At 52.8% G+C, this 15,269-nt stretch overlaps 1 protein-coding gene across 2 annotated transcripts in view; it reads right to left on the minus strand.

Annotated features, from left to right (window-relative positions):
- Positions 1 to 15,269, minus strand: part of UMODL1 (uromodulin like 1) — a 60,778-nt gene that overhangs the window by 32,055 nt on the left and 13,454 nt on the right. For both annotated transcript variants that reach the window (XM_027090913.1, XM_027090832.1), the window contains exons 5-9: positions 14,000 to 14,186; positions 12,183 to 12,323; positions 6,040 to 6,294; positions 3,118 to 3,230; positions 1,484 to 1,703 (exon numbers count right to left, since the gene is read on the minus strand). In XM_027090913.1, coding sequence (XP_026946714.1) covers positions 1,484 to 1,703; positions 3,118 to 3,230; positions 6,040 to 6,294; positions 12,183 to 12,323; positions 14,000 to 14,186 — 916 coding nt within the window. The remainder of the gene's footprint in view (positions 1 to 1,483; positions 1,704 to 3,117; positions 3,231 to 6,039; positions 6,295 to 12,182; positions 12,324 to 13,999; positions 14,187 to 15,269) is intronic.

Raw genomic sequence — 15,269 nt, forward strand, 5'->3', positions numbered from 1 at the left:
CTGCATCACCTCTGCCTGTGGCTGCATCGCCTCTGCCTGCATCTTCACGTGGTGTCCTCCACGGTCCCTGGGTCACCTCCTTTCCTGTCTCTTCCAAGGGCACTGTCATTGGACTTTGGGCCCACCCTGATCCAGACTGATTTCTGATCCTTAATTTCATCTGCAAAGACCCTTCTTCCAAATACGGTCACGTCTGAAGTTAGGTGTGTACTTCTCTTTTGGGGCCATCATTCAACCCACAGCATCACTTGACAAAGCTCTGGAATAACCTGAGCCCTGATGCCAGGGGATGAGGCTGGGAAGCATCTCGAGGTTAGGGCTGGATCTGCAGAAGACGGCTCAGATCTGTCTCAGGTGGGCCCTGGGGGTGCAGGCCGAGGGTCCACCCACAGGCTGCCCGGCGTCTGCCCAGCACTTATCCCCTGAACCCAGGCAGGCAGGCCCACCAGGTGCAGAGGGCCGCCGTCATCTCCATCCCCGAGGGGGTGAATGACAGAGGAAGGGACCCCAGGCTCAGCAGGAAGGTGTTTCCCAGGCATGACTTCAGGTGTGACACTCCCACGGCCCCTTCTCTGCATTTGTGGGCTGAGGGAGCTTGGGACAGCAAGCTGGCAGGCGACGGGGCTCAAAGGAGTTGACAGCGCTCACTCTGGGACCTGCTCCACTGGGGGGGGGGTGCGTTCCATAGATTGTGCCCCAAACAGGCTCTTTGATGTAGAGACTGCAGTGCCCTCACCGCACAACGGAACTTCATCCCTGCTTTGACAGCAAAAGCTTCCTGACATGACAGCTCGCTGTCTCTCTATGTCTGTCTCTCTCTGTCTCTCACTGCCCCCTCTGCATCCCCTGCATCTCTCCCTCTCTCTGTCTCTTGATGTCTCTGTCTCTGTCTTATCTCTGACTCTGTCTTATCTCTGACTCTGTCTCTCCCTCTGTCCCCATCTCTCTCTCTCTCTCACTGCCCCCCTGCCCCCAACCCCCTCTCCCCGCCTCTCTCCATCTCTGTTTCTCCATCTCTCCCCCCTCTTCCCTAATCTGTGACTTCCTGTATCACCAAGTAAAATTACAAGCCTTTGGGCTAATGAAATAGATCTCCACGTTAACAAGGCGCACAGCAGCCAGGCCTGGCTGGGCCCCAACGCAGACACAGTAAGCTCCCGTCTCTGTGCCCTTCGTGGACCCTCCAGCCCGGTTCCACCCTGGGTTCTGGTGGCAGCTGAGAAACACCATCGAAGGGAATAAGTGTCCCTGAGCTCCGAGGGGTGCTTCTCCCGTCAGCAATAGGAGGTGTGGGACACAGGTGGGCTCACTGTTTCGGGGCGGCAGCCCTAGGCCCCAGTCCCCATGGAAGAACACAGAATACGGACTCAAATTTCATTTGCTTCATCTTTTGGAACAAAGTGAATGTTGATCAGGACTAACGCAGCCTGGACTTTGGAGGGCATCGGGGTGGCACAACCTGGGCACGGAGAGGAGGACCCACCTTGCACAAGCGTCTCCGACTGGTCCACCTGGAACACGGTGCTCGCCCACAGAGGCGGGAGCATGGGGGACAGCGTGGACACGCCCACCGGGAACTCGGGGTCCTGCACCGTCAGTCTGAGCCTCACCACCACGCTTCCGGCCCGGAGAGACACAACCTGCATCCTCAGCTTCCCTCTTCGGTACAAGTCAGAAAGCGCCGGAGGAAAGGAGGCTGCAACCTGGCCCAGAAGAGGCAACAGATGCTCAGAGACAGCAGACTTTTCCATCAAAGCCTTCAAAGCCAGTCAGCGGGGCCCCGGGTGTGACACGTGGATGGTTCCCAGAATCCACGTGTCCTCTTCCTGACCAAGAGGGGGCGCCCAGCCACCCTCCTCGGGGACAGCAGAGTTACCCCCTCCAGCTCACTGCAGCCCTGGGACAGGTGGCCGGGCCTGCTCCGTCTTGGTAAGGACTCAGAGACCATGACAGTCGGATCTCCATCCTGCAGCCCTAGATGCACGGCCCACTCTGGGTGCCCTGGAAACCGGTGCGAAGATAACGTGTGTGTGAGAGAGATGGCTGGATGGACTGATGGACGAAAGCAGCAATCCCGTGGCTCTTCGGAGCTGCCCCCCTCCCACTGGGCTGTATCCCCAGGAAACAGGCACAGCCAGGTGATCAGGGGCACCTGTGCCCGAGCAAGGAGACCCAAGCCTCGCCCACATTCCTCCTACACCACTCCTGCACCCACAGGCGAATTACTGCTAGAAACAAGGGAGGATTCTCCAGGAAAGTTCAAAAACCAACTCCTCTCTGCAAGTGAACATTGAGAGGCGACCCTCCTTCCATCCCTCCCATGTGCACACATTCTGCAAGTAGAAGCCTGGACTGCCCTCTTGTTTCAGAATATCTTTCCAAGACGTTTCTATGATGAACAGCCTTGGGAGAGAGAGGATGGCCCCGTCCAGAGTAGAGCAGATCTGTTCACCGTCTGATGTGGTAAAGATAACATATCTCTGGAGCAAGGTTTAGGCAGGTTTGCATGGGGGTCCTCAGCTGTGATGCAGATGCACTGCATGTGCGTCACCCACCGGGCTCCCTCTGCATCACCCCCGTGGGACTTGGGGGCCAGCAGGGGACCTGGCACCAACGTGATGCTCGTGCCGCCCGCTGTGCTGTGAGGGAGGGAGTCCTTTGTCTCTGACCCAGGCATCTCGTGTCCTCTGCCAGCATCCATGCCACAGGCTAACTTACTAGCTTGCAAGAAGGGCCAAATCCTAGCCCTCTCCCAGCTACTGACAGGTTGGCAAGTCGCTTTTTTCTCCAGCTCAGCATCCCAGGATAGATGATAGCTGCTACTGGCCTGGTTCCCCCAAGCCTCATGCTGGTGCCCGCCTTCAGCCCCAGGGAGGAACGGATGCTTTGATCACTGGTAAATGCTTACGCAATGAAGCTGCCCCAAAGAAGGAGGGCAGAGGCCCCAGGTCCCCCAAACAGAAGGTTCGACAAAAAACCCAGCCGAGCCATCAAGTGGTCCAGCCCGTTTGAATCAAAGTTGGTTTGTCCCCAAACCTATTTTAAGTCACGCATAAAAGGGGGCACAGGGCGGGTTTCTGGCTCCAACTCTCAGAAAGCTCCTCTGCCGGGCTTTACCTCGTGCAGTAGCTGCTGGGAGAAGTTCTGGAACTCGGGGCTCCCACGGTCCAGCAGCCCCTCTGTCACGTTGCGGTTTAGGATCCTGACAGTGACTTCGAACACCTGGGCATCTGAGACAGACGATGACACAAATGAGCTGAAATCCGGGGAGCGCGAGTCACACGCTTTTCTGTCAATGTTTTCCAATCTCTCCTACTCTTTGGAGGAGAATTTTTTGGAAAACAGATTGAGGCATGAGTCTTAGTTTTGGTGGCCACATTGGGGGAAATCAGCATGAGGAATATATGCCTCTACGCTGGAGTGAAGGGAACTCAGACATAGACACACACTTTTAGAGCCAAAGCAGGGGGACAAGTTACAGACGTCACATGGCTCACACCGGCGGGAACTGGGGTTCAACCAGCCACGTAGGGTCCGAAGGCCCCTCCCGCGATTCCTCACCCAGTGTGGCCGCTGCTTTCCTTGGCGCACGCCCCAGCCAGGCCCCTGACACTCAGGGGACAAGTTCATCCTGATTTCTCTGGGACTTTCCCATTTTCCCACCAGAAGTCCCACCTCTCAAGAACCTACTCTGTCCCAGACAAAACGATAGGGTTGGTCAGCCTGTAAGGGACGTGTCCTTTTCTTTGGACATAAGCAAACCTGGAAAAGATTCAAGATGGGACATGGGAGCATGTCTCTTTCGATACCAAGAATGAAACCCACGTCTACAGCAGACCCTGCAGCCACGATCTAAATTCTAATGATCTGAAGGCACTCACAGTGTGTCCCACCCTGGCTCTCCACCAGCCAGTGAGCTTCGGGCCAGTGGGGCAGAGATTATCACCGCTGCACGCACACAGCCCCAGAAATGACACCAACGTTGTATAGCGTACATTTCTAGACGGGGGCCCCTCTGAACCTTCTCCCACCTTAGCAAGAGGAACGAGTATCCCTTAGGGTCCGGGATTCCCAGGCTCCGGTCCTGCCCACATCACAGAGCCTCTCAGGAGGTGGGTATCCACCAGTGCTTCGGGAATCCAGACTTACCGTGAGGCCCCGGGTCTCCACTGCTACGATAATCTCTATGGCCTCCAACACAGCAAGCATTTAATAATGTCAAATGAATTAGCTAAGACCTTTAAAGTGAATCGAGCTTCTTAAAAAAAAAAATAGGGCTCTGCAAACATAAGGCATTTCTACAATACAGAGAAGGAACGAGAATCCAGCTGGGGAAGGAATCAGCTTGTAATCAGGAGTCTTATGGAATCTTCCAAATTATCTCCTCTGCGTTGGAATGTAGGTATTTTTTCCTGAGGGCACAGAGTCCATGGGGTTGGGGCAGAGCTGCATGTTCCTACCGCCCGTCCCAACTGAGATGAATTCGCGCTGGGATGTTGGTCCCACCAATTTTCACTTCTGAGATGAGTTGTGGGGGGACAGAGGGTGGAAGTGATGTGTGGGGATGGAGCCCCTCACGGTCCCAGTTTCCTCAAAGGGAAAAGAGTGTTCCCCCATTTTCTCCGTGGAGCAACTTGAAAATAAAACAAGAGGGTAAGGTGGCACAGGTTTGGAAGTTAGAGGCTGTGCAAAGTCAAGGGCTCGAGTTTTTGCATGGCCGGGGTCTGGGGGCTCTGGGGGCCTGTTCTGCGTGTTTGCCCTTTAGCAGGGGTCGGCCCCCATCAGTGCATAAAGGGTGTAGGCCAGACCCCCCCAGCCCTCACTCATTCACTGCCACCATCACTGTCACTGGCGTTATCCCTACCCGTGAGGCAGAACCCCCAGAGGGTGCTTTTTTTTAAAATTTTTATTTTATATTGGAGTATAGTTGACTAACCATGTTGTGTTAGTTTCAGGTGTACAGCAATGTGAATCAGTTGTACATATACATATATCTATTCTTTTTCAGATTCTTTTCCCATTTAGGTTATTACAGAGTACTGAGCGGAGTTCCCTGTGCTATACAGCAGGTCCTTGTTGGTTATCTATCTTAAATATAGTAGTGTGTTTATGTCCGTCCCAGACTCCCAATCTATCCCTCCCCACAACCTTCCCCCCCACCATAGCATCTTTCATACAGTGATTTCTGCCCTCTGCCTGCTCTGAACCCCCAGGCTGGGTCTCCTACCCAGCTCCGGTCCCAAGACCAGAATGTCTCAGAGCCACACTGTCCGTACGCACACTTCCACGTCCCGCTGCCAGAGGCCAGCCTAGGAGGGAACTCCCCGGGCCGAACCTGACAGAGGTCTACACCACCAGGGTAGCACCACGACCAGGCAGAGGGGAGGTGGCATCACGGGGCAGGGCCAGTGTCGGCCACCTGGCAGAGTCACGTGGGTCACGCCAGCTGCCTCCTGGACACTGGAATCCCCAATTCATGCCTACGCTGTGTTTATTTGGGGCAAAAATTTCTCCAGGGCTCCGATGCAGTGGGCATCATGTTAGCTTTGCAAGTGCACGGCATGGGAAATGAGGCATACTTCGTGACGATCTTCCAGATGCTCAGCTCTTGGGTTTGGGGAAGTTATACAGACTCAGCTGGGTGGAATTAAGTGCGGCAAAAGTTCCTTCGATGCGCGCGAACCGCTCCCCCTTCTGCTCTACTATACGTTGGGCTTCACTCTCTCTGACTGCATTATGCGTCCTTCAAACCACAGCAAGATGGGATCTTCACAGAGCCCTCATCACCCCAGGTGTCAGAAGAGCCCCCAGTCAGGATGAGATGCAGGGGAGCGAGGGGAGCCTGTGCTGGGCCACGAGCACCGTGGCACTGCTCCGGGACACAGGGCGCACTCACTGCCCCCCAGGAGAGTTGGGGCCAGGTCAGTGACGGCCCCTGCCCTGCTCGTAGGAAGCACGTGATTGGAATCACCGGGGCCAGCAGACTAGGCTGGAGAGACAGACTCACAGGTCATGTGGATTTCAGACATGTGGCCTTACCAGTCTTGACAGTGACCGTGGTGGTGACGTTGGCCCAGCACCCCTGGTAGCTGGTCCTCACCGCATACAGCACTCCGGCCTCCAGCCCAGCCACCTCCAGGCTCGTCCCCCGGGTGCTGGCGTTCCTGAGCAGCTCCTCAGCCTGGTAAACCTGCACCTGGAAAGTGCAGTTCTGGGTGGAGTTTAAACTCCAAGACACTTGAAAGCTGCTGCTGGTGACGTTGAGGACCACGAGGTCTCTGATGGGAGGGCAGTCTGCAAAAGGGCAGAAGGAGGAAGACATAGAAAACGTCAGAGAGAAGCAACAGAAACAAAAGTCAACAAGTGGGCCGACATCAAAGTGAAAAACTTCGGTCCCGCTTGAAACCATCCACAAAATGAAAAGGCAGCCTACACACCGGGAGGAAAATCTGCAAATCATATATCTGATAAGGGGTTAATATCCAAAATATAAAAATCATACAACTCATTAGCAAAAATAAAAACAATAATCATAATCCCATTTTAAAATGGGCAATGGATCTGAATAGACATTTTTCCAGAGAAGACACACAGATGGCCAACAGGCACGTGAAAATGTGCTCAGTATCACTGACCATCTGGGAAATGCAAATCAAAACCGCAGTGAGGTATCACCTCACACCTGCTAGAATGGCTGTTATCAGAAAGACAAGAGGTAAGAAATGCTGGAGAGGGTGTGGAGAAAAGGGAACCCTCGTGCGCGGCTGGTGGGAATGTAAATCGGTGCAGCCACTATAGAGGACGGTATGGAGGTTCCTCAAGAAATGAAAAATGAAACTACCATATGATCCAGCAATTCCTTTCCTAGTAATTTATATGAAGGAAACAAAATCACTAACTCAAAGGGATACCGGCACCCCATGTTCATTACAGCATTATTTACAATAGCCAAGCCATGAAAACAACAAGCTGTTTTTGTAGCTGTGGTCATTATGGAGTGTGATGGGCTGAGCTGTGTTCCCCTAAAACTCGTGTGTGGGTCCTAACCCCCCAGTGCCTCAAAATGTGGCCGTATTTGGAGACAAAGTCATTAGACAACTTGTTAAGTTAAAGTGAGGTCATCAGGGTGGCCCTAATCCGACCTGACTCGTGTCCTTATAGAACAGGAGATGAGGACACAGCCAGGTAGAGGGAGGACCACGTGAGGACACGGGGAGGAGACGGCCGTCTGCATGCCAAGAGGCCTCTGAAGGCACGAGCCTGCCAACACCTTGCTCTTGGACTTCCAGCCTCTGGACTGTGAGAGAGTAACTTCCTGTTGTTTAAGCCCCGCAGTCTGTGGTGTGTGTTACGGCAGCCTGAGCAGATTAACGCAGGGTGTGATGTTTCTGGGCTACATTTATAAATGCTGTCTCAACACAGATTCAAAGGGCCTGCTCTTCTGAGCCACAAGTACTTGATCATTTGCCCGAGGTCTTCTGCTCGGCTAATTCGTCACCCAAACAATGGCCCATGGGGAAGCAGGACTCCGGAGTCAGGCTGAGGTGTCCTGCGTTTTCATATCGACATTCATGCTTTAGGGAGTAATACGCAAATACAACAACCAATATGTATTTTAATGCTCAGATGGAATTAAATGTCTTTTTGGGGGAGAAAAACTCTGGCTTCACAGCTGGCACCTGGTCAATATGAATTATACAAAGCCTAGGGTGCCCTCAGTCTATAGACACCACCATTTTTACAGCAGAATTTGATTTCTATAAGAAACAAGCGATGAGGAGATTTTTTAAAAATCTTTTGCAAAACCACAGTAAAGAAAAAAGAATTAAAATATATGTGAAGTTTCCAAAGCCCTTCCTGTAAGGATTCGTAGGATATATGCTTTCTAATATTACAAAAGAATTGTCTTTCCGACAAATGTGTACGCTTCCTTTCAGTAAAAATTAAAATTGGCACAATTCAACCCATTTCCCTTTTTGCCTTGGCTGCCAAGAGGCTCAGGATCAAGACTGGTGACCCAGCCTCATCCTGCAGCTCAGCCCTTCTGGGTCCTCCCTGAGCTGCCCTTTAGAAATGGCAGTGCCCTGTGGATGTGCTCCCCTACCGTGAGCCCCTGCAGGTCCCCGCAAAGCACGGATATAAACTGGTGGATGCTGGAGAGACAGGTGAACCCAACCCTCCCTCCATCTAAATTCTTGCAGCTTCCTGAAAACTCTCCTTGCATGCAGAGGTAGCGTGTGCTTTGAAGGAGACGCGTTTGTCCTTTTCACTGAATTGTCCAGTATTTTTCTGTGCCTTTGTCTCACAGGTGGTTTTCATTCTTTATGACACTGTCCTTTGTTTCAGCTGAGGACTGGACAGCAGCTCAGGCCCTGAGACCGTGGGTCTCACCCCTACCTCCCGGCCACTGGGACCATGAAATCAAGACAATCACCTTCTGGGGGTCTAATAACCACGTAACTTTTTGGTCTGTGTCCCCAGGAACGTGTCACTGAGAAAGTAAGGAAAAGCTACAACTTTTCTAAAAATCTGCTAAAAGCACTGAATGTTCTGATTCACGCAAACCATACAACACCCAACATTCTTTCAATCCCGCAGGTGGCCACACGACACCTGGCAAATAGGACAGTGAGGCTGAGAACGAGGCCTGAGGCCTGGTTGCCGCATGCAGCTCGCAACAAGGTTGCAACCCCACGTCCTGGTTGCCATTCAGGCATCACTCGATGTGGAACGGCAAACGAATCCGTATTATGGGCCAAGCACGCGTGCCTCCAGGCTGAGGGGAATTAAAATAGGAAGGGTCCCCTAGGTGTTGGAAAGAACTCCGGGACTGGCGTTTAGGAAGTCTGAGAGGGTATCAGGCTGGCTGGAGACATATTCACTGTTTAAATTAAGATGCCAGAGGGTCCCTAGAACACTGGGATAAGGAGACACCAACAGGGTGGTTTCGACGGCTATGAAACCCTCAGAAGCATCTGCAGAAGCTGCCGTCTGCCCATGGTCCCTGCAGCTAAGGCGCTGTGGGCGTGTGGCCCTCTCATCCATAGAAATAAGTCCTCCCTGCAGAGAATGCTACAGCCGAACATTTGTGTAGCTCTTTCTCCAATTGATTACCTTGAGACGTTTACAATTGTCCGGATCCAACCGTGTTTGACCAACCACAGTGGCGATTTCATACGGTTTGACATTTATTGAGCACCTACTAGGTATCCAGCACAGTGATGGAAACAAGGATGGATTAAGGTCCACAGCGATGCCAGACACACACATGGGATGTCCAAGCCAGCGTGGCCAGTGTCGTAGCAGCAGTGGGGACACGGGGCTGTGGGGACACCCACGGCGCTATGGGCACCCCCTCCCACTACAGGCATCATGCTGCCCGCCAGGCCATCAGTGACACACTTAGAGCTGCCGTCGGCTGAGGGCTGTGGCAGCGGGCGTGTCATTCCACGCAGCCCTTCTAACAATACCAGGTACTAGGTTCTACTGTACTATGATCCCATTTTACAGAGGACGAAACCGAGGCCTAGAAAGGTCAAGTCGAGAGTCAATGGCAAAGCCGTCCAATGACTCATGACCAAGTTCCCATGCTGCACTCCTAAACTGTCCCACCACCGGCAATAGACTGGGTAATGACCTCCAAAGATAGCAGCTCCTAATCCCTGGAACCTGGAAATGTGACCTTATTTGGAAAAAGGGTCTTTGCAGGTCTGACGAAGTTAAGGATCTCAAGAGGAGACTGTCCTGGATGATCCAGGTGGGGCTTAAATGCGATCGCAAGAGAGAGTCGGGAGAGAGGATGCACGCGCACACACAGAAGAGAAGGCCACGTGCAAAGGGAACAGAGAGAGGATTGAAGACGTTGGCCTTGAAGATGGGAGCGATGTGGCCACGAGCCAGGGGATTCGTGCAGCCCTCAGAAGAAGGGTGAGGCAGAGAAGGGTCTCCCCTAGAGCCTCCGCAGGGAACCTGGCCCTGCCGACACCTGGACTTGAACCCAGTGATAACGATGGTGGGCTTCTGCCCTCCAGAACCGTGAGAGAATAAACTTCTGTTGTCTTAAACCCCCAAGTGTGTGCCGTTTTGTTACACAGGCCCAGGAAATGAATCCACCTACCCACGCGTCTTTAAGTAGTTTTCAAGGCCGCTATTGGTGAGAAGGTACAACTTGTTGGGAAGGTCTTTGTGTTGCTGTGAAATCAGCCAACTTCTGACACACCAAGGCTAAGCCCTCTTCTGGAGGACAGAACCTGAGATACTCCAAGCCGGAAATAATCCTTCTTTCCTGACCCTTCCTTCTTCCCTCTGACTTGGATTTCAGTTCATTGGCCAGGACGCTTTCTGTCACTGCCCTTTGGCTTTGCAACGTCCCTCCCTCTGAAAATGCGGCCCCAGAAGATAAGCCCAATTCTTGACCGGGTGTGATCCCTGGGTGCCACTGCCCTGCGGCCCTCCCCGGGCTGCGGTTGTGAACCTGAATTCAGGAGTCGACACCGATCTGAGGGAAGCATGTCAGATTCGCTGTGTCCACGGGTCTGGGCCTTTGTTCCTTCCAGGCAGCCCTGACCTGTGTCTGGCGGGGCAGGAAGGGTGCTGCCAGGGCAGTGGGCTTTCCCGTGATCTCCCGTGCCAGTCTCTGCTCCTCTTTAAGCCCTGGACCTGTCAGCTGGACACCTGAACCTTGTAAAGGTAGAAACACTGGGCATTTGAGCCAAGACGCTGAGCATTCAGTCGTCGAAAACCTGACTATAGATCAGGTTTGTGAACTTGAGCAGTAATCCTTCGCAGCCTAGTGGACTGTCCAGCGGTGGCCCTGCCCTCACCAAGCAGCCACCTCAGAAGATGGTTCTTTATGGAGCTGAGTAGCTATCAGTCTTCAGCTGGGTAGGGGACCATGTCGGAGGGAGTTAGGATGACCCTTGAATACAGTTCCACTCCATCCTAAAAGCAGAATGTGTTCCTGGAACGTGAAGTGCAAACCGGGCAATATTTCTTAGGGGTTTTCTTGTGCAAGAATCCAGCTGCCCTGTGTGTCATTAACTGGGTGACTAATTTCACAAGAAAAGCATCTGAAATTTGCGCTGTATTTTCCACGGGTCTGTACCTCTTACCCGTTCCAGCAGATAGCTCATTTATTATATTAGCTTCTAAATTTAAAACATGTGCTGTTTCCCTTCACCATATGCGATTGGAATTCGCTCTAACTTTCTGATCGGGAGACACCGGCTTTGTCTTTTCTGCCCTGTTGGAACTGAGGTCGGGGTGGTGCGCTTTCCCTGTTTATGTCGAGCTGTCAGCGTGGCAGTTTGGCAGCACTCCTGCCTGTGAACAGAGTCTGATGTCTTCTCAGATAACCGAGCAGAGTATTGTCAATAACTGTATATTCCAAACTTCTGTTCACATGGCGGGTCGGGTTGCTCCCCCCTGAGGCCACAGCGCAGGAGATCTAGGACGGGCTGCTGGGATTCTGTGCAAAGCTTTGTGGGTACATCGTGCACAGAGGAGATGCACAGTTCTAATCGGACAAAGCCCCCAGGGCACAGGACAGGCGAGTCTGGCTGCAGAGGTGGGGCTGGTAGGTGCATTTTTAAAACTCCAGAGACCCTAGGAATAGCCACCACTCAATCACCCCTCTCCCCTTAAAGGGAAAAGAACATGAGGATTAAATCACTAATTTATTCCAACCCAGTTATAACAAGATTCTCCCCAACCACTTCACAATGCTAGCGAAAGTTGTAGTGTTCAGAGAGGAATGTTGGAGGTGACATACAAGTCCCCCACAAGGGAAATAGCTAAGAGCATTGCATCCCTGCTATAGCATACCACTGTTACTCGAGCATTGAAAACCGTAATTATGAAGACAAGGTTGCTTCTTGGAAACCTTTACATGACATAATGGGAAGTGAAGAAAACAAAATACAAAATTGAATACGTGGCAGGATTTAAATAAGGTCAAAACGAAAACACCGGAAGGAAACAGGAGAAAATAAAAACAAGTGGCCACGGTGCTGAGACTGGGAGCGACTTATCCTTGCACTCCCGTAACAATGTCGTTAAAGCCATAAATCAGGTTCCAGAAAGAAGAGAGAATTCTAGAGGCCAAAGGGGATAAGGTGTGTCTGCATCTCAACTGAGGCTTCCTTAAGGCCTTCCTTCCCCACCTGGAGAGCCCGGTCGCTCACCTTCACAGCTGCCATCCAGCTTCTGGGGGGACGAGGTGGGCGACTCCGGGTGACTGAGGCACTGGTACGAGCCCTCCATGTTTAGACACCGTCCCCTCCCAGCGCAGGCGTTGAGTTCGTCATAGGAACATTCATCTACGTCTGTGGGAAAGGAGAACAGGTGAGAATACTCATCAGGGCCATCGGTCCTTCCCATTAACCTCTAGATGTGTATCGCACGAGCTGAGGAAGTGGTTTGGGCTGCGGTCCCCAGGGGCCTCTTGATGCCCTGCCTCAGAGGCCCCATCGGTCACAACCCTCTTCACCGGAGCAGCTGGCCCACGGCTCAAGGCACAGCTCCATGTGCTTGGGTGGGCGCTGTGGCCCGAGCAGATCACTTTGGGGCTGTGTTGAGTCTGAAATCATGAGGTCCAGACATCCTTCCCAAGCATCTATCCTGTGGACGGCAGTGTATGGATGGAGAAATAGGGCAGAGCAGCCCTTGACCTGCAGAAGGGGCCTGGCCCTCTCCTGTCGAGCGGGTGCACCTGCCCAGATCAGGAAGCCAGGCTTCTCTGCCGCCAGGACCGAGCAAGGCCATATCACCCTTTTATCTAAGCCAGACGGAAAAAAAAGGCCACCGTCACCCACCGAGCACCAACCGCTCTCTTGGCCGCAGTGAGGGGCTGTTCATTCTTTACTAATCCTAGCTCGTCTTCATGCTGGTTACCCCTCCCCGCGGAGGAGATTGATTGAAATACCCAATCACAGAACTGCCTCTGCTTTCTGACAGCATCCAACCTAGAACAAGCCCCACTCCCTTACCCCTCCCTCTCCTCAGTCACCCAATCAGAGCCGCACCCCATAACGGAGTCTCTCTGACCCCCTCCCGCGGACGCGCCCGCGGGCCCTGCCGCGTGTCTTCTCTCTCGCTGCCTCGTGAGCTAACCCCTCCTGGTTCACCTGCTGGGGAGTTTCTAGGGTCTCCAGACGGAAACCTGTCAGAACGGACGAGACAAGCACTTGGTTTAAGGGCGCTGCTCGGTTTGGTTTTCAAGAACATTTGCAGAGTTGAAGGGAATGCCATCACTAGAGCTTTCCCTGGGCTCCAGACCCTGGCGTCTTTCTGTGTGACCTTCAGCGGCATAGAAAGAGCTGCCTCAGGAGAGCGGCCATCCTCCTAAGGGTGCAGCAAACTCCAGCTGCCTTCTGTAGTGGGAAGGAAAGTGCTGTTGGAGCCCAGCCGTCTGCTCACGGACTGTCCAAGGTTACTTTCATGCCACTTTGCAAAGCTGAGCTGTTGAAACAGGCCATGTGGCCCACAGCCAAAAATATTTACTATCTGGCCTTCTTCAGAAAGTTTGCCAAACCCTGACATGGACAGAAAAAAGAAAAGAAAAGAAAAGAAAAGCCAGGTAATTTCTTCCAGAAACACATCTATCTGCTGCACCAAACTCAGATTTGTGCCAACTCTGCTTTAAGAGCCTTCGAGATGTAAGGATGTCCTTAGCGAGGGTGGGAAAGAGGCCACAAGGAAATTTGGGAACCCAAGAACTGAGCAAATGGGTTATTTGTGTGCTGTTCTAGGATTTGTTCTCCAGCCTCCACCTGGATGGAAGGAGAAACTGGACGTGAGAGGCTTAGGAGGAGGCCGGAAGGAGGGGAGGGGAAGGGGATGCTAGCACAGAACGAGTTCTCAAAATCTCGGCTTCGGAACTTGGAGTTTAAACTCTGGGCTGGGATGAGCTAAAGGTGGGTCTGACCGCCCCTCACCCACTGGATGATTCTCCCACTCCGGCGGTCCCTGCCCCCAAGGGGACAACAAAGGGAAGCCACACCTTGCACCCGGATGTCAATCACTTCATAGATGCGTTTCACCACGCCGTCCAGCGCCGCGGAGATGCGGGCCACAGGCTCCGGCTGCGGCAGACCCAGCAGCAGCCGGGACACCGTGATTGAGGTGTCCCCCCCGGCCGAGTGCAAGTGGTGGACAGCGGTGTCCAGTGGCTGCAGGGCACTGGTGACCTGTGAAACCAGAGTCAGAGCATCAGGTGGTGGAAGGACGCGCCCATCGGACAGACAGGGAGACAGAGGCCTAGGGACGTTAAAATTAATTGCACACACACACACACAACACACACACACACACACACACACACACACACACACACCCCACACACCATTCTCCTGTGCAGCAAAAAACTCTCTCCAATATTTTTACTTCTGTTGTCATTCCAATAAAGTCCTGCAAACCAGATTATAAATACTTTGGGGTTGAATTGTGTCCCCCTCCCCCAAAAAAATCCCCATGTTGGAGTCCTAATCCCCCAGAACCTCAGAATGTGACCTTATTTGGAGATAGGGCCGTTGCAGATGTAGTTAGTTAAGATGAGCTCATTAGGGTGGGCCTTGGTCCAAGATGACTGGTGTCCTTCCACAAAGAAGACGTTTGGACACAGTCAGACACTGGCAGAGGAAACAATGTGAGGACACAGGGAGAAGCTAAGGAGACGCCTGGAGCGGACCTCTGCTGTGTGGTCTGCTACCGCAGTCCCAGGAAGAGACACCGGTCAACCAGGGTCCCCCCACCGGTCCCCGTCCTTGCAGCTGACAACAGAGAATCAGGTCTGGAATTGGGGAACTGGACGTCAAACCACATCTGATATTTTCTGAAATTGAATGATCCCTTTTCTCATTTCATATGAATTCTTTTTGTTCCAGTCTAATATCCCGAAATCTCAAGGTAGCATTGATATTTACCTTGGGAAGACAGGCAAACAGCGTGACTACCAGGCAGAAGGGCATCACCGAAGCAGGATTTGCCAACAAACCCACAAGTCTCCCCTGGAAACCAGAAAGGTGTTCTGGGGGCCCTGGAGCCCGCGCCCTCCTCAGCAGACTTGAAACCCTTCACAGGGGGAGGCAGATCAGGAAGTCAACACTGGCCTCGTGCAAACCCCTTAGTTAGGGCGCCCAGCACCTGCTGCAGTCAGGAGCCCATGTGGACAGGCTCTCCTGAGGGGAGGAATGAAACCTTCACACATGAAGAGGCAAAGGGTGACGAGAACAATAACATTCAAAACCCAACAATCACAGCAGCTCAGAACC

The sequence above is a fragment of the Aethalodelphis obliquidens genome, unplaced genomic scaffold, assembly GCF_003676395.1.
Source record: "Aethalodelphis obliquidens isolate GAN/ISIS:26980383/991018 unplaced genomic scaffold, ASM367639v1 scaffold1, whole genome shotgun sequence".
NCBI lineage: Eukaryota > Metazoa > Chordata > Mammalia > Artiodactyla > Delphinidae > Aethalodelphis > Aethalodelphis obliquidens.